The 27,581-nt window shown below is 38.7% G+C and overlaps 2 protein-coding genes and 1 long non-coding RNA gene across 7 annotated transcripts in view; 2 read left to right on the forward strand and 1 right to left on the reverse strand.

The window, feature by feature from the left end:
- Positions 1–5,173, forward strand: part of LOC118430500 (chloride transport protein 6-like) — a 43,628-nt gene extending 38,455 nt beyond the window's left edge. The window contains exons 24-25 of the mRNA XM_035841410.1: positions 4,665–4,804; positions 5,148–5,173. Of these exons, the coding sequence (XP_035697303.1) occupies positions 4,665–4,745 (81 nt within the window). The 3' untranslated portion in view covers positions 4,746–4,804; positions 5,148–5,173. The remainder of the gene's footprint in view (positions 1–4,664; positions 4,805–5,147) is intronic.
- Positions 2,570–27,581, reverse strand: part of LOC118430488 (lysosomal amino acid transporter 1 homolog) — a 29,538-nt gene continuing 4,526 nt past the window's right edge. Inside the window, exons 2-12 of one of the 5 annotated variants that reach the window (XM_035841390.1) lie at positions 25,183–25,309; positions 23,839–23,947; positions 22,592–22,782; positions 20,388–20,474; positions 19,064–19,206; positions 18,320–18,347; positions 16,947–17,162; positions 15,419–15,469; positions 14,288–14,431; positions 12,815–12,958; positions 2,570–3,151 (exon numbers count right to left, since the gene is read on the reverse strand). In XM_035841390.1, coding sequence (XP_035697283.1) covers positions 2,894–3,151; positions 12,815–12,958; positions 14,288–14,431; positions 15,419–15,469; positions 16,947–17,162; positions 18,320–18,347; positions 19,064–19,206; positions 20,388–20,474; positions 22,592–22,782; positions 23,839–23,947; positions 25,183–25,309 — 1,498 coding nt within the window. In that variant the 3' untranslated portion in view covers positions 2,570–2,893. Of the gene's footprint in view, positions 3,152–12,679; positions 12,959–14,287; positions 14,432–15,111; positions 15,124–15,418; positions 15,470–16,946; positions 17,163–18,319; positions 18,348–19,063; positions 19,207–20,387; positions 20,475–22,591; positions 22,783–23,838; positions 23,948–25,182; positions 25,310–27,581 lie in introns of those variants that run through there. The other 4 variants (XM_035841391.1, XM_035841393.1, XM_035841394.1 and 1 more) reach the window with 4 other exon arrangements.
- Positions 23,954–24,689, forward strand: LOC118430504. The gene is made up of 3 exons (XR_004832867.1): positions 23,954–24,168; positions 24,232–24,535; positions 24,648–24,689. It is a non-coding gene; the product is annotated as an uncharacterized LOC118430504 (long non-coding RNA).

Consider the following 27,581-nt stretch of genomic DNA (forward strand, 5'->3'; position numbering starts at 1 on the left):
GCTGCGTATGTCCGTGGTGAATCCCACAATGATCAATGATGACAGGTATGGTCTTCCTACATACAATGTACTGGATCTGAGTCCAGCCTGTGACTTGGAGTTGTGTCCTCCTGAGTTTCTGACTCCAGGCCCTATCTTCTGGAAGTTCCTTTTCTAGGCCTGTGCCTGTGTTCAACACGAGTTCCCTTTCTCAACTGAATGACTGCACCTTGGTCAGTTCAGCATTCCCTACACTGGCTTACTCCCTAGTGGTGGTGGAACTTTGGCGGGAAAGCTAAGCCTATACCAGGGCTCTAGCCAGCGTCTGTTTTTCCGTCAATTGACAGAAATTTGCTGCGTGTGACGGAAAAATTTTAAAACCAATCTGTCAACCTTGACGGACAAAAATCCTTGGTGGAAGCTACAGGTGGCTTGGGGACGCCGTCCATGGCCGTTAAAGCCACACACTGTTTGTTTTGCTATTGTTATTATTGTTGACGAAGTGTGTCGGCGCCCTTTCGCATACGATAATCTCATTAAAAATCCGTTTTTCAAGATCTTAGTTCAGTCTTTCTAACTCCTGCAATATTGTTTTCGCGACAATGGGAATTTGCTGACGGAAAAAAAATTCGAGCTGGCTAGAGCCCTGGCCATACTGAACTGATGGCAGCAAATTCAAATCTGGAAGTTGGCGCTTATTTACAGTTGGAACAAATTTATTAAGTCAAGACAAATCAAACAAGAAGCACATCTGTTCATAGTATCTCATATTTTTCTTGCAGTTTATTTTATAAATTAAAGGCTATTGCATTCAGGATAAAGTCTTTGGTTCAAATATTTTCACTGTACTACCTACATTGTAAACAATACTGATAATATCAGCTCAGTGTACATGTTGAATGTTTCAATCATTATTTACAAATTGATAAATTGGAAAAAAGTTTTTTCAGTGACACTCGGTATTGCAACATAAAATATTGCTGTGACAGTCAAAGTAGTATCACTACCAAAAATGATTTTTGCTCGTTTTGCTTACCCCATGGACAATTCTTATATGAAGAAAAATATTCTTGGGGGAAGAAAATGTAAAATGAAATTCTAAGCAAAACAAGCAAAACAAGAAACTACCAAAAAATATTAATTCTCAGACAAAGAAAAATTTTCTTATTCTGCTTTGGTGAAGAAAATTTTTCTGACACTTAAGAATTTTCTAGAACTTTAAGCAAAATCTTCTTGTTTTTTTCTTATGATGCAAGAAAAAAAATTCTAGAAATACTTGCTTTTTTATAACTCTTAAGAAACACAAGAATTTTTGCTCTTGATGGAAGAAAAGTATTCTTCGTGTAAGAATATTAATCTCAAAAATTCAAGCAAAAATTTGCTTGCCCCATGGACAAGCACGTTTTTTTAAGATTTCTTGGGGACAGAATAATTTTCTTCCTGGAAGATAAATTTTCTCTGAGGAAGAAAAACAAGATACACAAACAAAATCATTTTTGGTAGTTGACTGTGGCTGGTTTGAGACTTAACTCCAAGTTTCAAACATATCTCCAAGTTACAAACTTAACTCAAAGTTCCAACATGTTAGATGTTGAATCTGATAGTCGTTGATACACATGTACTGGGTGATCACTCTTTAGAGCATACATGTAGCAAGTCACACATCAACATGTCTCGGCAAAGGTGCAGTAGTATTGCATCATAAAGGCTTCACAAAACCACTCATTGCTCTTAATATATCTAATATGTACAGTACAATACAACTCCAGCAGCCATGACAATAAAGATTGCATTATAAAGGTGCTATAAATTTAAAGCATCGTATTTTTCTATAAACAAATCAAAGAAAAATTAAGTACTTAGAGTACAAGGTTGGCAATTCACTTTGTTATTATCAATCTCAGACATCAATATAATTTTGAATGGTGTAGTTAAGGCTGTCATTTGTTTTTATGACATTAGAATCTAACTTTTTTAACACCTCAATATTAGTTTTGTTTAATCTATCGCACCCATGAGGTGATACTAAAATTGTCAGGATGATATTTACTTATATACTAGTCTAATAAGACCAAAGGGCACTTTTACCACTTCTGCTAAATTTAACACAACAGGTTGCTATAAAACAAGTACTACATAACTTTCAAGTCAGCAACATAATATATATATATATATATATATATATTTAGCCAACTTTGATTTCACTGAATGTTTTGAAGAGAAAACAGTGGCACACAATATTCGGTATAAGTTACTCTAGTTTACCACACAGCATGGTGATAACACCCTACAAACAGTTATATTAGGTATCAGGTATCATCATGATAGTGAAACGACTGAGTCTTGCCAGGGTCACGTCAAATCAGGGTTGTAGCCATCCTGAAATAATTTTCAGCCCTCTTGATTTTGAATGGGAATCCTATCAAGCACCGAAGGCATGGCATTACGTTGCGCGTCATTTCGAGGGGTCTGGGTCCCAGAAAATTTTAAAATCAAGACCCTCTGAAACACTATTTCCAGTGCATTTTGAGGTGCAAATTTTGCTTGTAGACTAAACTGTTCAATGACATCTGTTTTGGTGAAGAAGAACACATGGGTTTCAGTTTTTTAATATCTTTACATATCAATTTTTGTCTGTCCTTTTTTCAGTCCCCAGCTGCAAAATTCCTTCAAAGGACTGAAGGACAGATGCTGGCTACAACCCTGCATCAAATGCAGCAGATGAACTTCTGCTTGGACCTCTGATACAGATTGTCCAATCACTACACTAAAGAAACTCATAAAAAGAAAGACATAGACTTCTCTAAATTTTTGGAGAACAAACTTCGCTTTCTGCACCTCGTAACAAGGAGGTGATGATAATTGTTTAAAATTTATATGTTTCATTATTTGGACTATTATTAAGGCACCATAATTATGACTTCTTCAACAGCCTTTCTGCATCTTTGACACTTCTGTCCAGCTCCTGCTGCAAATGTCTTAACAAGTCCTCCTCCTGGGCACCTTGCATGCCCTTCTTAAGTTCATCCTCGAACCAGTAGTCATCTTTGTCCAGAAGGTTTGGCTCAAGTTTGGCGTCCGGGGTAGGAAACGTCTCTGGTTCTATGTCAGCTGTCCTTTGCGCTCGCCCTGCTTCCCAGGCCCCCTCATCAGTAACTCCTTCAAAATCCCACTACAGGAAAAAAGAAAAGAAAATTAGAGTATTTTTCTGTATCCTTCACATGATTTGTCACGATTTGTCACTTGGTACTGGTAGTCATTCAACTTTAAAGGGGCATTCCACTTCACACAGGAGTGTTATTTTCCGATAGATATCAATTTTAGGAAGTGATAACTGCATACTACTTCACATTATACGATAAAGTACCCAGTTGCTCCACATGTCTCAAAAGCATTCAATGTTCTACTTAACTCCCCAAGTACCCTCTAATTGAATTAATCCTATGGCTGAATACAATGCAAAACTTTTAGGTAAGGTTACAAAACTAATTTCAGGTTCGCTAAGAAATCTCGTCTTGTTCTTGTATTCTTTGCTATCTTATGAGCAATTTGCCGTCTTGGTGTGCTTAGCGTACCTCATTCATTCCAAAAATATGCACGATAAACAAAGTGTCTATGCGTGTAGGAAATGCATGGGTAGGGTCTGCATGGGTTTAGTGAGTGTCATTATTGTCATAAAACACACATCACGTACATGTAATTCATCCCAAGGTGAATTCCACAAAATTCGGCTGATTATGTATTCATTGACACATTATCTATTGGAAAACAATACTCCCTTCTGGAGTGGAATGCTCCTTTAAACCCACAATGTGAAGAAAGAAATGAGTTACTGTGGATAACTGTCTAACTCTAAGAGGACATCCGTAAAAATAGCCAAAGCTTTGGGGTACTCAGTTTCACATAAAGGACAGGTGCCACATGGTAAAATAGATACAGATATAAAAAGTAGAGTGCATCATGTTGGAAGTGTTCATAATCATTTTGACTGAGGAATAAAGCAGCTTCTCAAAGTGTTGTTTTTGGACCCTGGCGCGACGGAAACATTCCATCAGCCATCATGTGATGCCGCAATGTAAAATGTCACTGATGAAACTTTTCTGACTCCTCGTCTAGACTGTAGACTGTTACTCTAAATTGAGGAAATCCATTTAAGGTGCCAAAGAAATTCCAAAAGTGCAAGTTAAAACATTGGCAACTGCTGGGGATTCAAAGGCAGGATTTTTAGTTTTAGATTCTGAGTGAATTACAATGTACATTTTGTAATACGTTTTATTGCAAATTCTTGCCCGAGGGCTAATTGCAAGTGACAAAAAATGACATACAAATAATGGTAAACAGTATAGTAAGCGACTACTTTAGTCTAACTTAGAATAGTTAAAGATGTAACTTATTGGGTATTGACTTCTTTTTCTGTAATGTGTGGGTTTTGCGATGTTAAAAGGAGAGTAGTTTCCTTGTTGTCTGTAAACGTGCAGATATTAGCCTAGAATTTGGTGACTTCTTTTAAGAACTCTTTTCTCTCTGACTTGATCATAGAAGGGGCAGTTTGAGATAAAATGTGCTTTGTCTTCTACCATATCTAACGTACAGTATTTACAAGTTCTTTCCTACACGGGTGACAGTTACTTCTTATATGCATGCTAACAGTTGTCTAACGATCTTCTTGTTGTGTGCGTTCCCAGATTGTCGGCATTGTGACCAGACACAACCTAACCACAGAAAACCTCAAGCAGAAACTGAAGGACAGTCAGCACAATGCCTGATGAAAAAGGTTTGGAAAATAGACTGTTCACATCCTCAGGAGAGCTACTTAGGATAGTATGTACAGGGTTGGACAAGTTTTCTAAAATTCACTTGTCCTATCGGGCAAGCACATAAAAAATTTACTTGCCCGAACCAAATTTTCACTTGCCCAAAATTCAAATGTCACTGTTACAACTAATACAAGTATATTCATTTTCACTTCCAGCAATGGAATTCTCTGTTGACCATTGCTAATGACAGTAAAATTTATCAAAATTGCACTCAATCAATGGAAAAATCTTACTTGCCCGATCGGGCAAGTGGTGTAGGTCATGCACTTGCCCGAACAGCACTTTCACTTGCCCGAACAGCACTTTCACTTGCCCAGGACAATAGGGCTAGTGGACTTGTCCAACCCTGATGTATTAGGCCACATCAGTAAAACTTGTTGGTTTTGGGGTATTTTCATTAAATTTTATGTATGATTGTAAATTTTAGCAAGAGAACATGATTGACAACTGAAGGCTTGAATTAGACAAGCATGCAAACTTTGTTCCCAATCCCCTCACTCAATAGAAACCCAGTTTTATATTATTATTTTTCTTTAACCCCAAAAACCAAGAAATTCAACTGGTGAGGTCTAAGCATTTGTCAGTGTGGAAAATGTTGTCTTGGTATAAACTTAAGGTTCTTGCACATTCATGTTGCATACAATTGACAATGGGAAGTTAATTATAGACAGTGTAGCTGTGCTAGCACTGACAATTGTACATGTACCCTACCATGCACCAACTATGTGTAACCTTGCTTCCACTTTAAAAGGAATACTATCCAGCATTGCTATCAAAGTACATTTATAGGAGAGTGTAGTTAATATCTACTATAAGATATTCATTGGAAATCCATGGCAAAGTGTCATAAGCATTGGCCATTTGTTTGAATGTTTTTATTTGTTATTGATCCAAATAGTCATGTAGATATAAGCCAGAGTACTTTATTGTGACTTGTAAATATTGTACTGTCATGTACCTGTATGCCAAAAAATGTGCCTGCTTGAATCCATTCTTCTCTGTTAGGTACCAAATGTTGTTTTTTTTGTTATCTGCTCTTGGGGATTTCAGAGATGTGTAGAATTCACCTGTTTGATCTCAATGTAGATTGAAGCGTAAATTGAAAGGATTATCTAGTATTTTGTCTAAACACCATCAAATGTCAGGGAAATCAGAAATGTTATGTCCAACTATCAAATTTTCTCTAAGCAAATCATTTCTTTCATTCATTTGATAAAGCTAAAATTACGACATGGACCTCAACCACAAATCACCAGTTTGTGTAAGATGGGAATTTGACAGGATCGTAAATTGATACATGCATGATGGTCCAGTGCAACTTCTAAAAAAATTCTAGAAGTCTCCTCTTGGTTCTCAAATTCAAAGAACATGCTAAATTTGTTTATTGATCAAAAATCTGACTTGCTGAACTAGTAAATATACTGTCACATTAACAGGATACAGTTGAAAATGGCATGGTCAATGTTTTATTTGATAATACAATGCATAATTGTCTGTTGCTGTTATTGTATAATACGTAAAACTTCATGCAAGCTCAGTGTTCTTGTCTGAGGAAGAAACGTGCAATCTGTGATTGTAGGGGAACCCAGGGAATTTCTGATTATGTGCAGCAAACGGTGAATCTTTTGTACATGTACAAAATGTACATGGCCTAAGAAGTGTTGTACAGTGTATGTAATGTGTTACTAAGTGGAGTATGGTTTCGACTGGAATTTGTGCAATTTGTGAGCATTTGTTATGGGTGACATTGGTAGGTTTTTGAAGTCACAATATTGTTGTAATTTAAACTGGACATTGTTTAGATTATGCTCAGTGTTGCCAAGAATTTGTCATGCATTATTATGTTTTTATATAATAACTAATCAAAGAATTGTTCATTTTTAAGGCAATCCTTTAAGTTTTATGTACAATAACTTAGTATAAGTCTTGTCGATTATTTGAAAATGTTATATTTTGTAATATTTTGAGACCATGAATGTTTACAAATTATGATAATTTCTAAACCTTCTACGAACATACATAATTTAAGTATTGATGGATATTTTATACATTACCTGTAGCTTGCAACCGACAGTGAAATCCAAGGTTAGCATGATAAGAGTACAAAAAACATAATCTGATAATGAGCTAAATCTGGAATAATTCATTGCTAAACAGATTCTTATAGTTTGAAAAATAATAGAAGATTGACCAGAAAGACACTGGCTGCAACCAAGGAGCTTTTATCTACTTCATAAAAGCTCCTTGCTGCATAACTGAATGATATTTATCATAATTGTATCATATTTTATATTTGCTGCTACTTTCTCATTTTTTTGCCAGCCTCAAGTTTACTTGCCAAAGTTAGCTCATAGAGAATATGATTTGAACATATTAAAACATGACAGTTCTGTGTATGTACATATTAGTTATTCTCTTATTGTTGACAGTTTAAAAGCATGATTGCAATCGTGAATGGATGGTAATTTGATGGTCATGTACATGTGTTTTTCCTCATGATATGGACCGAATGCAGAATGTGTCAATATTGTTATGTACAAGAATATATGTGGCTATTACGTAATTGATTTGTTGTCTGTTTCACTACTCAATAGGTACAAAATCATCAGTTACAGTAAATCTAAACCAACTTTCAGAATTTGGGTAAAAAAAAGTGGACTTTCAATGTGCCATGCATTTGACAAGAACAGTCACATACTGTAAATGCAGAAATGTTCGCGGTGGATTAATGTTCGCGGTTTTTGCGGCGACCACTTTACCGCAAACTTAAATTCACCGATAACATTTTTCTAGGTATTAGACTGCAGTCGATGGTGTTACCGCGAAATGAAATCCACCGCAAAAAGTCATTTTTCCCGCTACCGCGAAATTAAATCCCTGCGAACTTAAATGCATTTACAGTACTTTAGTCATGTTAAAACATGTATTGTGTAACCAGAAACAATTTATGATATTAATTTATGAGGATGATACATGTAGCTATGGAAAATAAGTATTAGGCATTAAGAAGTAGAACTACAATTTTGATATTCATTAATTTTATAGATAGAGGTAATAAGGGCAGGACAGATAGCCACAGAACATATTCTGACATCAAAGCAAAAAGGAAAAGCCACACTGTTGTAAAATGCTTCACAACCTAGCATAATAGAACTACAGTAACAGACTCTCAGATCTCTATTAAATTGAGTTTGTATATCATGACATGTCATTGAATCTATCCAGAAGACACTTACTCAGAAGTTCAATCCATGGAAAGCATTGCAGAGAAAGACTTTGTTAAGACAATCAAAAAGTAGACAAGCTTAAGACACAGTAACCACTGCAGACCTTAGATTTAAAAATTAAATGAAGAAGCTATGGCATTTGTACTGCAACATAATTTCTACTGTCATTTAAAAGAACATATTTTTTTTTTTACTGTCTGAAAATAATCATACAGTATAACATCTAAAAAAGAGGAATTCTTCCATGTTGACAGCATGCAGCATCAAATCAATTTCCTGAGCCTTTGTGAGTTGTTTGCCAAAAAACCTCTTGTGGTCTTGCGGGACTCCAGTAAGACACTCCGTGATCAAGACATGGAAAATTTGGAGGTACGCACCTTGCATGTTTTCAAAGAGTCTCTGATTGACGAACATGCAATTAATCCAATACTCATACTAGGGGGGGACATTAGTACAAACTTTTTGAAATACGCATCCTAAAATATGGAGATGATCTATATAAACATAGAAATCACAAAAATTAGGCAATTGTAAAACTCTAACCCCCCTGTACATACCCCCTGAAGTTTGGATACCCCCCTCGCCATGTACTTGTGTGACGTTGCTAAGGTCTGCAAGCACTGACTGCATTACATCAGTTCTTTTTGCACATTTTGTGTAATTAAATGATACATTACACTCCAAGATACCTTTCTATCAGGTTTTGGCTTAATATTCTTGGTTGCCATGGCAACAGGGCAGCAAGTATTGGGGCGAATTTCCATTATTTGGCCAAAACAGGGAAATCACGGTAGGGCAGTAATTCGACAGGTGCTGAGAATAACAAAAAGTACCCAAATCGACTACAGAGTGTCTTTAGCTTAACAAGAATAGTGGTAAAACTTTCAGAAACTCGATGCCAAGGAATTGGGCAACTTCAAAAAGAAACATTGTTTCAAGGTTTCAAAAACACAGTTTTTTTTGCCAAGCTTAAAACCAGTGTTTTGGTATATGTGTCGAGAAGTATGGACAGAAACGCAACAGTTGACTGTTCTCTCTACTACTAGGCTCTCTTGTACATGTACATACTATATCAAAGGCTCGAAATACTTTTTCTGCATACCTTCGCTGGGGCAGGTAACATTGAAAATAGCCTGCACCACACAAATTTTACCTGTACCACTCTGAATCTTGGAAGTATCGTTCATACTAAAATTGTTCAGGAACCATTGCTATTTTTTCTTTTCTACAGAATATCACTTAATATAGGTGGTAGTGGTAACATTCAATGCAGCTAATAACAATCCCAGTAAGTCTACATCATATAACGTTTATGTATAAAAACCTAGTATTTGGGACCAGTGCAGGTTAGGTGCAGGTAGACATAAAAAATACCTGCACAGCTCCAATTTTACCTGCACTAACCTGCACAGCTCCAATTTTACCTGCACTAACCTGTATATACCCATTACATGGACCAGTGCAGGTTAGGTGCAGTTAGACACCAGAAATACCTGCACAGCTCCAATTTTACCTGCACTAATCTGTATATACTCATTACATGGACCAGTGCAGGTAGACATCAGAAATACACAGCTCCAATTTTACCTGCACTAACCTGTACCCAGTACATGGACCAGTGCAGGTTAGGTGCAGGTAGACACCAGAAATACCTGCACAGCTCCAATTTTACCTGCACTAACCTGTATATACCCAGTACCTGGACAAGTGCAGGTTAGGTGCAGGTAGACACCAGAAATACCTGCACAGCCCCAATTTTACCTGCACTAACCTGTATATACCCAGTACCTGGACAAGTGCAGGTTAGGTGCAGGTAGACACCAGAAATACCTGCACAGCTCAAATTTTACCTGCACTACCCTGCATAAACAGGTAGTATTTCGAGCCCTGATATCTGTCATTGTAAGCAAGATGCCTGCGATACTGAATTTCAACAATATTTTATTGCTACATCTATTTACAACAGAATCAAAAGAACCATAGTCAAATTTATACTCATTGATGGTGTCAATGGCGTGTAACATTGTTCAAGTACAATTTTAGGTTGACCGCAGATGGAGTTTTCGTGGTTATCGGTAGTGACAGGGCTGTGTTCTTGAGTTGGGCCAGCTTTACACTTACATATCAACTTCTGCTAGCGCTGCTGATGTGAAAGATCCATGTTGGGTTTTCAGGGTTTGTAGTAGGTATTTGTCTCTCTTCCAATCAACAGCAATGTTTGCAATCTCTTTCCCATTGAGTCCTTGCTTCTTAAGCTCCTCTTTATTTCTCTTCCAAGCTATCAGACTCTCTGGTATCCTGCCTCCTTTCCTGACTTCTCTACTGTACTGTCTAAACAATCCAGATTCTCTTCTCTTCTTCAGTACCCTTGTAACTTCAGATTGGTAATTGTGGTTACCACTTGGACAATGGCACTACAGACTTCTTATTTCCTTGTCTGTTGGAACATCTCCTTAGAGATATTAGATAAACCCAAAGGCTGCATCCTTTACCTCCAGCAACAGTGATCGAAATACCCACTTGCACACTTGAAAATGCATTTTGGTTGGCGCAACGTAAGTCGTAATTTTAAATCCAGGTAGCGCAGTGGGCAACCTGAAATTTTTCAGTTGGAACACAACTTTCCCCCACCTACATGCATACGTATTTATTTCTTGATAGGATAAAACATAAGTTACATGTAACCACAGGGGTGCCTAATAGGGGTGAGTAAACGGTACAGAAAATTCAGGTTCATGCAGGTCTGGTTCAGGTCCAGAGGTCCGGACCTGAACCTGGACCTGATTCAGTATGTGAAAACTTGTGATACTCCATTTTGCTACAAAGAAATCTGTTTTGCAGAGTATTTGAGTACCACTGGCGTTTTAAAATCCTACAAGGCTAACTGCCTCTGTGCGATTGAGTGTAAAAATTGGTAGAAATGAATACAAATTGTCCTGTAGCCCGTTTCGTCCAATTTTGAGTTTGGATCAGTCCATTTTTGCCATGGGGGTGATTTGGAATAGTCCATATTTCCATGGGAAATACATTTGGAGGTTCAGATATCCACAATGATCTCTTCTGAAGTAAAATAATCTGCCAAGGATGCCAAAGTACAATTTCTAAGGCATTAAGCATGTTTGGTAGCATAGCGTTATACTAGTTTAGTACATTGTCAACCTAAAAACTTCAGGGGGCATGTACAGGGGGGTTAGCAATCAAATATTTTCAAAATTTTTACATTTTCATATTTAGATGGACCGTCTCCATATTTCTAGGGGCGTATTTCATCAAAAACTGCATTTTTGCAAAATAGTGTCCCCCCCTACTCATACGTGACTGATGATGAACCTCTTCAACAATATCACAATTACCGATAAAAGATAAATTTGCCACTTAAAGTGGCTAAGAAATATATTTGTGGAATTTAATTAAATTATGGATTTGTACATGATTATTTGTGGTAGAAATGATTGTGTTAACTTTGTATTCTTTGTGTCAATGCATGCGATCCGTTCACCGATGCCCCCTCCCCCATCCCCACTTTGGTCATTTCGAGCAACATGTTTTAATCGGGAACGCCGGTTAGTCAGGAAAATTCAGCTGGCAAATGGCCTTCCTTAATAAGCGGCTTCCACTGTACCAACCTCAAAGTCGTCAGAGTACACAGCAGAAGCGCCCCTGCTTAATTGGGGTTCATCATCATCTTGAGTTTCTGGGTTCGACACAGAGGCTGTACAGCCCGATACCACATTGTCCCCTGGTACTACTACATCCAGGGCAGGGTTCACAGGGTACAATAGTCCTACCTCAACGTCGTCAACTTCCCAACTCCTGATGCTCTTCAGTACACAATGCAAGCAGCATGAAGGGGGAAGGGCAGAGGAGTTACAATTATGTGTGTGAGTGATGTTAGCCAGCCTTTGTGTCATAACGAAAGGAGTAGGAAAAGAAAGACGCGTTACACATGGCTCGTGTACAATGCCATGTACCTGAAGATGATATGGCCATCATATTAGAGTAATCATGATTCAATATTTTCATCTTTTTACTGAGGAATATAGGAGACATGCGTATGATTTCTGTTCTTGACTTTGTTCTAAAAAAATGAAATGTTGCTGACTGGGCTCAAAATATCCCACCGCAATTGACATTTTTTTCCAGATTGCAGGTAAAAATGTGAAAAACTTGCAATTTTTCTGGATACAAAATTTCAGGCTTGATATTTTACTGGCCGACTGCTGCCTACCCCTGCGTCAGGGACCCCAGCAGCAGTATAATCAAACAAAGGATAGTGAGTGAGTGAGTGATATTACGAACCACAGTTGAGCTGCTTGAGCCTAGACTTAAAAGCCCATTGTAGAATAATAGGAAAAATGCCTAAAGTAGGCCATTTGCAGAAAGCTTTTTATACATTGTTGCATGCAAGCAATAGTGGAGGCAACATTGAAAGCCACCATGATCGTAACAAAAGAGTTGGCAAAAAAATTTGTGACATTTCTTTTAAATACAATATTGAACAAAGAGGATTTTTCCTTTATTTAGTACTACAGTCACTGTGTTTATTCTACTTCACCCTGTATTATGCATTACCTTAGTTTGTATGAGCTCCCTTTGAAAGTAAGGCACTTATCAGGTAAATGACAGATCCCTATTCTGTCTGTTGGCCTGTCCTCTACAAATGCTGGTGTGTTACGCCGAACGGCGGTTATACCAGCTATATAGATATAGATAGATAGATACAAATGCACCTCTAACTCCAGCAAGAATTGCTTGCAAAACTACAAGCCACAATCTGTTTTCAACACCTACCTCGAGGTCTGAGTCATTCGGTGACTCACTATCAGAAGATGATATTCTCTCCACTTTAATGATGGCTCGAGGAGGGTGGGAGGGGGGCTCCTCATTCTCTGGCAAGGCACCATCTGAGTTCTCATCTGTTGTATCTGCACCAAACTGGAAAAACATTGTAATTAGTTATTTTAGCGAACTTCTGCTAGGCATTAATGATAGCTAAATACTGTGTATGGTTGCGTGGATATCTATTAAACTATCATGTTCCGTGTACATTAAATGACGGAAAATGTTAAAATAAGTTTCTCTGTGTGTATCATGTGATGTATGTGAAAAATATATAGTTAAACAGTGTCCTTTTGACTGTTAACTTTTTGAATTTACCCTAATGCTATAGGCCAGGGTTGGCCCAAATTCACTTTTCTAGGTTCTTTAGACATCTTACAACCAAAATTCAGCAAGAGTTGGAGGGAAATTGGCATCTGACTATTTACGCCTTCAAACATCGTTCATGTTGAAGAGTTGGACAAGTCCACTAGCCCCATTTTCCGAAGTAAGCGATCGGTCAAGTGCTGATTGGGCATTGTACATCAGGCCTACAATACCCCCACTTGCCTCATTAGGCAAGTAAGCATTTTCCATTGAGTGAGATTTTGATATACATGTATATATACTTGTTACTTTTTACAGTCATGACATGACAAGCATTGGTCAACATAGAAAAATAGAGCCGATAATAAGAATTCCACTGCTGGAAGTGAAAATGTGCAAATTCTAAATTGACATTTGAATTTTGGGCGACTGAAAAATTGGTTTGGACAAGTAAATCTTTTATGTGCTTGCTTGATAGGACAAGACTTAGTGAATTTTAGAAAACTTGCCCAACCCTGATGTTGATTTAAAATTCATAGTTTTTCCAAGAACCATTTTAATGGTTTAAAAATGAATCTGGAGTCAATGTGGTTTACCAGTCTGGCATTGTTAGTGTTACAATGTAATTTGCCCCATCACTAGGGCTGGGTATCGGTACAGCGTACCGGTACAAAACCGGTTTTTCTTATTGGACTGGTCCAGAAAAAACAGACCTGAAAAAATTAGGTGGACCGGATGTTGGACCGATTAGAAAATTAACAGATTATTTCATCAGGCATCCACAAGGTTTGGCGCTTGCAGGTGGAAGAAAATAACAAGAGTGAAGTAGAGTAGAGTTTATAGTAATTTGTACCAAGTTTTACAGCCAATCGTACAGGTGCAGTTTAAGCGTTGAAGGATTTTAAAACGCCAGTGTAAGTCTAATACTCCACCAAACAGATTTCTTTGTAGTGAAATGGACCATTGGAATGAGTCATACTGCATCAGGTTCAGGTCCGGACCTGATCCTTTGGACCTGAACCGGACCTGGACCTGAATTTTCTGTACCGGTATACCCAGCCCTACCCATCACCATGTTAGAACCAAAAGGAACCCCATCACCAGCCACCGCCAAGCTACCTGCTCCGGATCAAACTCTACGGGCTTCAGGAAGTCACGCATCTCCATATACGCGCACAAGAACGCTTTCGGGTCCTTGGCTACCGAGTCGTAGAATTCCTCTTTATCCGCGGGATTCATGGCGCCGAGAAACGGGGCCACAAACTAGCGGTGGATGTCCGTTAAATAGTGTGTGCAAGCATGCAAGTGATGTTAGGATAGAAAATAAAGTGTTAAATTTTGGGTTATCGAAATTAAAGTGGTTACATAACACCCAAATGCTGATGATCTGTTAGATTATTATTTCCAGGTTATTTTTGACAATGAAAGGCAAAGTTTCACATGCTGTCATGCAACCTTAAGGTATTACAAAGTCATATTGATTTAAGCTTAAAAAATCTTCATTTTCATCGCTGGTACAGCATAAATCCTTCACCAAATTGAATGGTTTTAGTGGTTACTATAATTGTGTATGAAGTTAGAAATACAACTTCATTTCAATCAGCACTTTCTGATAAACAGTTTCTTTTAACTTAAGGGAAGTGTTAAATAAGTGTGAAACTTTGCCTGCCCTGAGATGCAAAATTAAGTCTGTTTGGTGCCATGCATGTGATTGTTATTGTGTGCAAATTGCAATATAATAATTAGAGATGGCACAAGCAGATGAATGGATTCTACAATTATGTTATCTCTTGAATATCCTATCAAATGTTACAATATACTGACTATGAGTGAGAAACTAAATCAACTGGCATAATTGCAATGCTGATCCTTTGCATACCTATAGCTAAGACATTATGAAATTAGCACGGCAACTAAATGATAAACGTAAAGGAGTTAGCTACAGAACGTTGCCGCTGAAGAAAAAAAAAGAAGAAAACTGAAATTACTAAATATAATAAGTGGATATTTGGCATACACAATATCATACTCTGTCCTATAAAACTTTCTATGCATCATATTTTGATCACAAATTAGACTCTTTGCAGAATACACTGGACAAACGGCATACTAATCTTATTAGATGCTATATGGACTGAGTGGAAAAGTTCTAGAGGGGTACGTGGCAGTTAAGTTGAAATTTACATTCTACAAGGTATAACATTCTATAACTGTTACAATCATTTAATATGGAGAATAAGTCATTCCCACCTTTTCTTCAAACTTCTTTGGGGCATTTTCCATTGTTTCTGCAATGTTGGGCTGTATTGAAAATATCGTAAAACATAATAATCTATTAAGTTTTATGATCCCGTTTAATCCTTCTTTGATAAAACTCAAACATTAGGTAGATGGCTCTTAGTTACTAGTACACTGCAGGACAGATTTTCGAATGTTATGAAAAACAAGATGATCTTTCATGACAAACAAATCAAAATGTAAGCATAGTCTCAATATCTGTCTGAGTGAACCCTTCCCAAACTTTGATGTTATTTATTTACAGTTTACATTACACACAATGCACAAGGTCATAATTGTGTAAAGATTAAAAGTCTCATCAGTATGTTTGTAGTTCAGGGATTTTTTTTTTCTGCATTAAGTGTACCATTTTTCTGATATGCCATTCTTCATTCTATGAAGAATTAAAAGAAATTTTGAGGCACTATACTCAGGTCACATGAAACTTCTGTAGTAGGCTGGTTTTATCATGGCCACACATTTATGAGATGCTCGACAGAAACAGGTGCGCGACAGAAATATGTGCGCGACAGAGAAATAGGTGCGCGAGAGAGAAACAGGTGCGCAAAATAGAAGCAGGTGCGCGAAAGAGAAACAGGTGCGCGAAAGAGAAACAGTTGCGCGAAAGAAACAGGTGCGCGAAAGAGAAACAGTTGCGCGAAAGAAACAGGTGCGCAAGAGAGAAACAGAAACGCAAGAGAGAAACAGATGCGCAAGAGAGAAACAGATGCGCAAGAGAGAAACAGATGAGCAAAAGAGAAGCAGGCGCGCAGGACAGAAACTGGTGCGCGATTGAGAAACAAGTGCACGAAAGAGGAACAAGTGCGCAAGAGAGAAACAGGTGCGCAACAGAGAAACAGATATGCAAGAGAGAAACAGGTGCGCGAGAGAGAAACAGATGCGCAATAGAGAAGCAGATCAGGGCTCGAAATACTGGGGTTTTGTGCACCCAGGTGCACCCAAAATTGGAGCTGTGCACCAAATTTTTTTCTGTGGGTGCACTATTTTGATAGGCTTATGTAATGTTAAGATGTCAGTATACTAAGTAAACACCATATTCTTGACATCTGTTAGAAAGATAATAAAATGACTGTCATTATATAGTACTTCCGATTTCTGAAGAGCTCCGTTCAAATTACTAATTTAGTAGGTTTGCAATTATGTATTCTGATATTCTACTTTAATTTATGTGGTGCACCCAAAAATATTTTGGTGCTACCAATTTTCTACTTTGGGTGCACAAGTGCACCTATTCCCAAAAAGGAATTTCGAGCCCTGCATTACCTGCAAAGCTCTAATTTCAGTAGTACATACCAAGTAGATATTCAAACCAAGCTAACAATTCTTTATTAAAACCCACAAACTTGGCCATTGCACCTTCCAGAGCAGTATTGTTACACTGGGTTGATATTAGGAAATATTAAATAATTCACACAACAAAATTAGCTCCATCATTCCACCAAACAGAACAGCTGGAGGATAAGTAAGAGAAAAAAAATACCTCCTCCAGGTCCATGATGCTGCTGTGTTGGTTATCCAGCATCGGTACCTCCTCCTCAGCAGTGATGTTAGTCAGTGGCAGCCAGGTTTGGTCCTGGTCTCCTGTGTGCTTCTCAAACGAAGCTTCATGGTCCTCCGGATGTTGGAGGAGTGACACAATGTCATCTGGCATCTTCTTCTCCCGGCGATGATCGTTGATGTACATCTGGATGGTTAGCTGAACACAGCTGTTAAGGACATGTCCTTTTTTTCTATGTTATACAGTACTGTACTAGTTTTTATTTAATGCTAACTTCAAATAATTCTAAGGGTTAAACTTTGCTGAATCTGTATACATACAGGATACACTTCATGGGCGCATGGATGTCATCCATAGAATTAAGTCAGTGTGGTCTAATCCGTAATCACTAATACCAAGCTGCCAAGGCAAGAATTATCTTAAGCTTAAGAATAAGAAGTTGAATACATATTGTTTTTCCATACCTGCTGTCAAGACAAGAAAAATAATGTTAAGCTTCAGAATGAGAAGTTGAATACATATTTTTTTTCCATAGCAAACTAATACAAAAGACTTCTCATGTACTATGGAATATTTTGCAGAAAAGATTTTTCAGTTGGGAAACTTACAAGAATAATATGCAGCTTATTTAAGGCAGAGGGGGATGCACTGGCATATGATGTGAAACTCAACATGAATAGCAAATGCTAGAAAAAACATATGATTATATCTTTCATACTGCAAATCATAGTTTCTGGAGTAGTAGCAAAAGTTACAATATGTTTGTGTCTGTCCTTTGTGCTGAAAAAGCACTAATGCAGTTTGCACACATTATATGTATATCAATGTATGCAGAATGCATACTCTATATGCACATACAGCAAATGTGGATTACACAGTCCATTTCTGCAAGATGTATACATCACAATCGTCATGCAAATTGTATAACGTAAATGCAAAGTGCAAATATCCATGCAAAGTGCTTGCATTGTATGAAATAATATTTTTGTTTAAGCTGAGAACATGTTTGCTCCAACTTCTTTTCCAAGGGCACTACTCAAACATGGCAGAAAACCTGTAAGAATAAATTGAATAGAATCAAAGAAGAAAACTTTAAGGTGTTTCCTACATTGGATATTCAGAAGCACTTGGACCTTTCCTTGGTGCTTAAGTATAAGATGGTACATTTATTCATTTTTCATATACATTTGTAGTATAGTGGTACATTTATTCATTTAGAGTTTCCTCCAAGCCTTCTGTTTTCATTTGGTCCTCTTGGCTAAATTTTACATAAAATTTTCAGAGGACCAACTGTTACAAGTTTAATAATTTGATGTGGCAATTAATTTACATTGTAAGTATGAGGAAAAGGATACTCCGATATCAATTCCAGCTGTCCCCAGGCTGTACAAGGGGGAAGAAAATGGATAAAAAATTTTAGAAGCTTTGTTAAAAAGTCAGTAGGGGCAGTGAGTTGTTATCCACTGTCAGTGTTGTGTCTAAGGCACACTGATAGAAAGCAGAGGCTATCCCTATCCTACCACCGCCTTTTACCTCCCAAACAGAAGTCGGTGCCATTCTTACACCTGGGTGAAAAAAGCAAAATGTTATATGCCTGCACAACAATTGTGGAATGTCAGGAAAATTGAACGAAGTACCTCAGTCTGGATTCTGCGGAAAAACATCAACACACTGTTGTAGCCAGCCTGAAATAATTTTCAGTCCCCTCGATTTTGAATCAGAAAGAACCAGACGTCAAGCCGAAGGCATTTAACGTACCTGCGGGGATCCAGGGGCATACTCCCCTGAAATCTAGACCCTCTGAAACCCAATTTCCTGCATTTTGAGGTGTAGATTTTGCTGGTAGACTAAGCTGTTTATCTGTTTTGGTGAAAAATTACACAAGAAGACAGTTGTTTTCATATCTTTACTGACTTTACATAGATTTTACTTTAGATTTTTGTCCATTACAGAGGACGGAATGGGCAAAATTTTTTTCTGTCCCCAGCTGCAAAATTCCTTCAAAAGACTGAAGGATGATTGTTGGCTACAACCCTGCAACAATAGGATACTACGTTTCAGTTGATTTAAAAGAAGAGAAGAAAACAGAAAACACCAACCTGCCCAGCAGCCATGGTAAGTGGTATAACATGAAGTCCCCCTCTGCTCCATGTGTGATGATACCCAGGGCATACAGGAAGTTGGCAATCACACTCAGGGCAGAGATGGGGAGGTACAGCCTGGGAGGGGGCTTACCCTTGTACTGCAATATGTGAACAAAATATATTAGAAAGGAAGGAAGGATGGAAGGACTGAAGAAATGATGAAAGAATGAAGGAATGAATACAGGAAGAAAGGATAACTTTTATTGCAGCTCTATCCTCTAACAAGCTCTTCAGAGCAGTTTCTAGCTATAGTACACCTCCCTTAAACAGACAACACTCTGAATTCATTCAAACATGTCTTACAATCTGACCTCTGACCCATTCGATCAAAACAAGTAATGATTTAGTATAGGGGTGGGTACTAGTACAAAACTGTTTTTTTCTTGTTTGATAAAAAGATAAAGTATAGGATAATTCAATGAAAAGCAGATAGAAGCACAACATATGGTATCTTATAATCATTAAGTGTACTTAGTACATACAACTTCTTTATTTTCAGCTTGTCATGACACCTGTAAATATAAGGAAAGATGCAGCTGAAATTTCAGTCCAACCATCTGTAACCATCACCCATCCCAGACACTGGGTCATGACATTTACTGAAAGGTCTTCTGACTGCCCCATTTGGTGTTGACATTTTGCCACTGAGAATATCACGCTAAGAAATGGTGGCAAGTACTACATACTGTGGCCACAACTTAAAAATGTCAAAGGGCCAAAGGAAATAGGGCAAGCTGTCTGTTCTGAAATTTTTTTTTTATCCATATTGCAGAATCTGTACATTTGTATCTAATAGACGTATATAGCCGGTATAACGGACTTTCGGCATAACACATACAGAATTGAGCCTGTATTTATCATAAAATATGGTAGTCAGGCCTCTTTATTCGAAAGATTCAAGTGGTAATGAAAGTTAAGGTACATTTCTATGAGGGGTTCAGGTACAATGCTGTGATTAAATCATGTGATGCAAAACAACTGAAATGAAAAGAGCCAATTCATCGGAAAGAAGACTTCAGATTCACAAAACTGTTTTGGTATTATTGGGAGTCACATTGTTCCTTTTACCACTTTAAAGGAATACATTTCAAAAGTGAAATATCCATTTATATACTCACTTGCACACTTCCAGCAATTTACACAACCACATTTTGCTTAGCCCAACTTAATTTCAAACATAGGTAGTGCAGTGCACAACCTTAAATTTTTCAGTTGGAACAATACTTTTCCCCCACCTACGTGTATTTAAGTTCATAATAAATATTAAGACATTACTTACGACTTGTAGAATCTGAGGTAACCTTCCAGTCCAGTTCAACACTGCAGACACCATACCCAGGGAGTACCCTGTACTCATGTGACTGTTCTGTAGGATAGAATAGAGAATGGAATAACCACATATAGCAATGTTCTAGTTTGGGAGAATAGCTTTGGACCCCGGCCAACTCAACCTTCCCATCCTGCTAGTCGCCAGGTATACCATCACTTCCACTTCACATCCTGTCACTCTACAATTTTCACTTTAACCATGGAAACACACCAAGCCAAACAAATACACAGTCCAAAACAATTCTTCCATTTTATTTAACTTTAACCACAAGCCATTGACCAGCCCTTTTCCTGACCACCTCAAACATGTTGTTGAAATGTTGTTGGAGTGTGTGCTGCAGTACCAAGGTTAACAAACAGGAGGCCCAAAATCAACTTAGTATTAAACAAATACACTGTCACAATAAGCAGGGGTCAGGCTTTTAGCTAGCAATGCGTACGGGCGTACAATGTACGCCCTTTAATAAAAATATCACAAAATGTACGCCCTGTTTTTTGGATGTACGGCTTCTGTACGCCCTTATTTTCCCCCGGAAACTTCGCTCAAAGTTCAAAATTCGGCGATTCCGGGCGCACCGAGCCGCCATTTTGGGTGATTCTACCTCAAGTCTCGCGCAATCTCGCACCAACTCACATCTCGCGAATCGCGAGAGTCGCACCCCATTGGCCATTTCGGCGTGACGTAGCGCGCCCGGGCTCCATTATTGGTGGAATATCTGATATCCCCGCTGTTTTCGCAGGAAAAGTCACGCAGGAAAGCGTAAAAACTTTGATTTGTTTACGAAAACTCGTCGAATGCCTGAAGTCATTGGTGATAAGTACATGTATAGGATTGTTTTGGAGGTTTTTTTTGCTTGTTTGTCGGTGGAATGTGGGAAAAACAACAGCTAATGTGACGATGACGTACTGGGGAGGGGGGCGGTGTCGGCACTGAATTCGTAGAAAATGTTGAACGGAGGTCGCGATTTTTTCACGGTAACTTGAGATATTACTTTTGTTGCAGTCTTTATTTTCAAAATATTGATAAATGGATGTTGTTTGTTGAGAAAATTTCGCTTAATTTGCCCTTGGAGCACATCTTTTCTGCTATATATTTTCAATGAATTAAATGTTTGTACACATATTTTTCTGTACTGTGTAAAGTTAACGCTGATGTTACAGGCTACAAGTAACTTTTCAGTGCATTTATTTTCAGCTATGTTCTTAACAGAGTAGATACACAAAAGAAATATAAGATGTACCTGGCAGTCCTGGCTACACTTTCTCCTCTGTTGGTTTGCAGATTTTCTTTAGCTTGCTGTTGTTATATATGTAACAGTCAAGTTTCACCTTTAGCAGTGAGGTTAATTTACTCTCTCTGATTGTATGTATTGACTCATGAAACATTATCTTGTAAGGAATCAGTGTTATATTACTTGAAAATTTCCTCATGTATTCTTTAAGCCATACCCACCTCTAATCAAGAACACATACCTCCCATTCTCAGGACAAAAGTAGTAATGCAGCAAAGACAAAAATTTGGCTATATTCTACTTCAAAATGCAGGAAATAGCATTTCAGAGGCTTTAAATTTAAAAATTTTCCGGGGGAGAATACCCCCGGACCCCCCTACAATGCTCGCGCCTTCGGCGATCGTCGCGCGGCTCTGCCGCGCAGTGCGGAGAGTACAACACATTACAGATGTACACCCTAAAAAAAATTCCTAGCTAAAAGCCTGGCAGGGGTACCTATTAGTAAGCATTTGAACAATTACCTCATGATCGTGAAATTTGTACAAATCTTATGTGATACGCACAAATCTTATGTGATTTGCAGGACCCTTATACAAATCGGCTGGTCGCTACATTGGGAGAAGGCATGTTTCTGAGTGTTTCTATCGATATCATATAAGATCCATTCAAATTTCATAAGGTTAGTGCAAATGCTTAGACACCCCTGATAACCCCACATGCCTTAGCCTATCAAAAACATTTAATCCATACAGGTATTCTTCCCAAACATTATCTGGACCTGAAATAGTATTTCCATCTTCATGGAATTAATAACTAAATAGACACACAAGCCAAACAAAAACGCAACCCAAAAACAATAGCTCCATCTTCACAGAGGTGCAATACAACAACTTCAATAATGACCAGCCCTTTTCCAACCCACCTCAAACATGTTGTGGTTGTGTGTGAGAAGATTCCTGCTGGTTGGGTTCCGGTGGATGACCGGATGTATGACCGGTGTCCAGGCTGCAGTGTCCAGGCACAGGTAGCCGGCGCACATAGACCAGAAGGGCAGAACACACAACATGTTCATCTCATCCTGCCGGCCTTTCCGCAACCGGTACCAGCAATCCTCTGGTGGTAGGGGAAGAAAAAAAGATAATTGTTTCTGAGACCATTGGATTTTTCACAGGGCATCTTTGTATTAAATGTGTATAATGTAGGGAGAACACACAACATGTTCATCTCATCCTGCCGGCCTTTCCACAACCGGTACCAGCAATCCTCTGGTGGTAGGGGAAGAAAAAAAGATAATTGTTTCTGAGACCATTGGATTTTTCACAGGGCATCTTTGTATTAAATGTGTATAATGTAGGGAGAACACACAACATGTTCATCTCGTCCTGCCGGCCTTTCTGCAACCGATACCAGCAGTCCTCTGGTGGTAGGGGAACAAAAGAGAATTTGCTTCTGAGACCATAAGATTGTTAAAACAGTATTGCTTACCAACTTTGAAAAATGGAAGGAATGAAGGAACTAAGGCAAGAGGAAAGGTAGTAAAGGAGGTAGGAAGAAAGAATGGAAGAAATGGAGGAAGGAAGCAAAAATGGAAGGAAGAATGGATGGAAGGAAGCAAGAATGGAAGGAAGGAAGAATGGATGGAAGACTGACAGGAGGGAAGAATGGAAGGAAGGAAGAAGGGAAGAAAGAAAGGAAGGAAGGTAGGACGGAAGGAAGGAAGGAAGGAAGGAAGGAAGGAAGGAAGGAAGGAAGGAAGGAAGGAAGGAAGGAAGGAAGGAAGGAAGGAAGGAAGGAAGGAAGGAAGGAAGGAAGGAAGGCAAAAAGGTAAGGAAGGAAGATGACATCCAAACAGGGAAAAGAGAAAGTTTATTGAACCCATCCTCTCAGCGCAATTCCAAAACCTGGTACTATTAATCCTCTGGCAATCATGACAGGAAAGGATTTTTAAATTGTTGCCATTAAAATTTGTTGAAAGGGTACTAGGGGATTCAAAACCAAATAACTATAGACCTGGACGATTTAAAGGTTCAACCTTGTTTCTTTGAGCAAATATTAGAATCTATCGTCACAGTTTGTATCACCAAAAAAGGTAAAAGCTTCAAGTGTATGGCATTATAACCTAATGTCACTGAACAATTATCAATGCCAAATGAGGTGTAGGAATCTTACCGCATTGGTCTGACATTGCAGAGAGTCTGTTTCTCCAGCCACATCTCATCACTGCAAACTGTGTGATAAAGACTACCTGCATACAGCACAGGTACAGGCCTACCAGGATCTGTAAAACACAACAGGCTAGTACAGGTAAACCTGCATACAGCACAGGTACAGGCCTACCAGGATCTGTAAAACACAACAGGCTAGTACAGGTAAACCTGCATACAGCACAGGTACAGGCCTACCAGGATCTGTAAAACACAACAGGCTAGTACAGGTAAACCTGCATACAGCACAGGTACAGGCCTACCAGGATCTGTAAAACACAACAGGCTAGTACAGGTAAACCTGCATACCGCACAGGTACAGGCCTACCAGGATCTGTAAAACCTGCATACAGCACAGGTACAGGCCTACCAGGATCTGTAAAACACAACAGGCTAGTACAGGTAAACCTGCATACAGCACAGGTACAGGCCTACCAGGATCTGTAAAACACAACAGGCTAGTACAGGTAAACCTGCATACAGCACAGGTACAGGCCTACCAGGATCTGTAAAACACAACAGGCTAGTACAGGTAAACCTGCATACAGCACAGGTACAGGCCTACCAGGATCTGTAAAACACAACAGGCTAGTACAGGTATACCTGCATACAGCACAGGTACAGGCCTACCAGGATCTGTAAAACACAACAGGCTAGTACAGGTACAGGCCTAACAGGATCTGTAAAACACAACAGGCTAGTACAGGTATACCTGCATACAGCACAGGTACAGGCCTACCAGGATCTGTAAAACACAACAGGCTAGTAGTACAGGTAAACCTGCATACAGCACAGGTACAGGCCTACCAGGATCTGTAAAACACAACAGGCTAGTAGTACAGGTAAACCTGCATACAGCACAGGTACAGGTACTGGGAGTATGGACACTACTCCAAGGGGATACGGACAGGTGGTATTGAAACTAGAGAGGGTACAGACAGTGCAGCCTGTTTTTACACTGTTTATCGAAGCTGAATAGGCTACCCAGGTGTTTGAAAATAAACAAACAAACACAGGGTACAGACTGTCACAGTACATGGGGTACGGACACTGCTGGGGGTATGGGCACTACTGGGGGTACGGACACTATATGGGGTATGGAAACTGCAGGGATACGGATACTATTAAGGGTACAGACATTACAGGGGGTACAGGCGCTACAGGGGGTACGGACACGGCGGACAAAAACTCCACAGGCCTGGGGTAGTTACTCTACCTGACACTTTAAGGGGGTACAAAATGAAAAATAACAAACAAAAGAGGGGATATACATCAATGTTAGTATAACAAAACCATACAGGTGTCTTACCTGTGCCCCCATCTGTACAGCCATGACAGAGCCCACCAGATTACACAGGTCAGCCGTACAGCAGTGTAACAGTAGCCAGAATGCAGCATTGTTAGAGTGGCTCTCTCTCCACTTTACTTTCAGTATCCTGTGCAGAAAAAAAAGGAACATGCCAATGTGAACACTACAGGACAGTACAGCAATATGTATAACAGCAATGGAAAGACAGCATATAGCATAACAGTAGCCAGAATGCAGCATTGTTAGAGTGGCTCTCTCTCCACTTTACTTTCAGTATCCTGTGCAGAAAAAAGGAACATGCCAATGGACACATGCATATGTGCCATACAATTATGATACATCAAACTTCAAAGGATTTGGCTCTTCCTTATTGATGTCTATGATATTATGGTTTGTATGTCACAAATTACTGCAGTTCCATATAATACATGATATAATACAAAGCTTTAATCCCCATCTAATTTACAACTCTTCTATTTCACATAATGAAAACCTTGTGCCGTGTGCATGGAAGTTTTAAGAAATGAAGAAAAGAAAATGATTGATTTCAGCAATCTATATACTGTAAATGCAGAAATGTTTGCGGTGGATTAATGTTAGCGGTTTTTGCGATGACCACTTCACCGTTAACTTTAAACTTAGTCCGCGAACATTTTTCTATTGTGGTATTACTATTAGACTGCAGTCTATGGTGTTACCGCAAACTTAAACACACCGCGAAAAGTCCTTTTTCCCGCTACCACGAAATTAAATCCCCGCGAAATTAAATGCATTTACAGTAATTCAAAATTCTTACATTAGAGTGCCTGGTCCAAATATACAGCAAAAACTAACCGCTCAAAAATCATGACCATTATTTTCTAAGCACTTTGACGGTCTAGAACATGACGTATGTAAACTGGAAGTTCTACTGCAGTACCATAAAATGCTGCTAGGGGGTCTATTGTCAAAGATGACTTATGAGTATGACACTAGATGCTACTGACACTAGTACAAGTACGTACCCATCTACCAAATATCATAAGGATCCTACTTCAGCTTCTGAAGCTCACAAACACACATCAAGCACAATGCACACACACAGACACATATAGTATATACATTGTATCAGGGTTGTAGCCAGCACCATCCTTCAGTCCTTTGAAGGAATTTTGCAGCTGGGGACTGAAAAAAATTTTCCCCATTCCATCCTCTGTGAGCAGAATTTAACCCTCAAAATGCAGGAAATAGCATTTCAGAGGGTCTAGATTTCAAAATTTTCCTTGGGCACATGTCTCCGCACCCCTCTAGGAATGCTGCGCCAAAGCCATTCAAAATTGAGGGGACTGAAAATGATTTCTGGCTGGCTACAACCCTGCATTGTATTATACATTAATTGTACCAAAAACATTACCCTCTTGGCAACGGCAACATGTATGGCAACAGGATTAGCATTAAAACCACTTCTTCTGCCTGTTTACATACAACAGATGTGTCGCCCTGCAAGGCAAGCTGTTGCAGTGTATTGACTTTTCGACTGTCTGGAGTGGAAGCCAGTTTTACTGTACATGTATCTTTTGTATGTGACAACAGTAAATGGTTTCCTATACTCGTAGCAAAATGCAAGATATTCAAAGTAATGAGCCTGAAAAGATTTTAGGCTAAACGTGACTGTTACTATAAATATAGGGTATCCTACTCTCTTGTCATTTTGTATTTAGTACATACGGATCCCTAAACAATCTCCTGTTTTAGCAGGACTTACACCCATTTGTCTACATGTACGTCATAATCTATTGATTTTACTCTACATACTTGTTCAAAAGAGAAGTGGTGTATGAAGCAGCTAAATACCAAATAATGTTAAGAGGGTTATATTCAAGGTTAGCACTAAAACTCCTAGTAGGACTGACAGATACAAATTGTATGTTCTGAAATATGAAACAACGCCAGGTTCTTTAGCTACAACAGGGCTCAAAATTCATGTTTGGGATTAGGTGCACTGGAGCACCCAGCTTAAGAGATTGGGTGCACCAAAAATGTTTTGGGTGCACCACTTAAATTTAAGTAGTAACCTGATAATAAAACTTAGTTACAATATATCAAATCTTAAACAAGTACCATGAGAGACATTTTTAATATCTTTCTAACTTAGATGTCAAGAATATGAGGTATACTAGACGTGTACTTTGATATCTTTACATACATAAACCTAAGAAAATATTTGGGTGCACCCACAGAAAATAATTGGGTGCACAGCTCCAATTTTGGGTGCACCTAGGTGCACATGCACCCAGTATTTTGAGCCCTGTACAATGTATAAATTTATAAGGGTGGCATGGAGGCCTAGCGGTAAGTTGACACAGAACCAGGGGGTATTAAATTCCAATCCCTGACATATAACGATAATATGCCCCTGC

The sequence above is a fragment of the Branchiostoma floridae genome, chromosome 14, assembly GCF_000003815.2.
Source record: "Branchiostoma floridae strain S238N-H82 chromosome 14, Bfl_VNyyK, whole genome shotgun sequence".
Lineage (NCBI taxonomy): Eukaryota > Metazoa > Chordata > Leptocardii > Amphioxiformes > Branchiostomatidae > Branchiostoma > Branchiostoma floridae.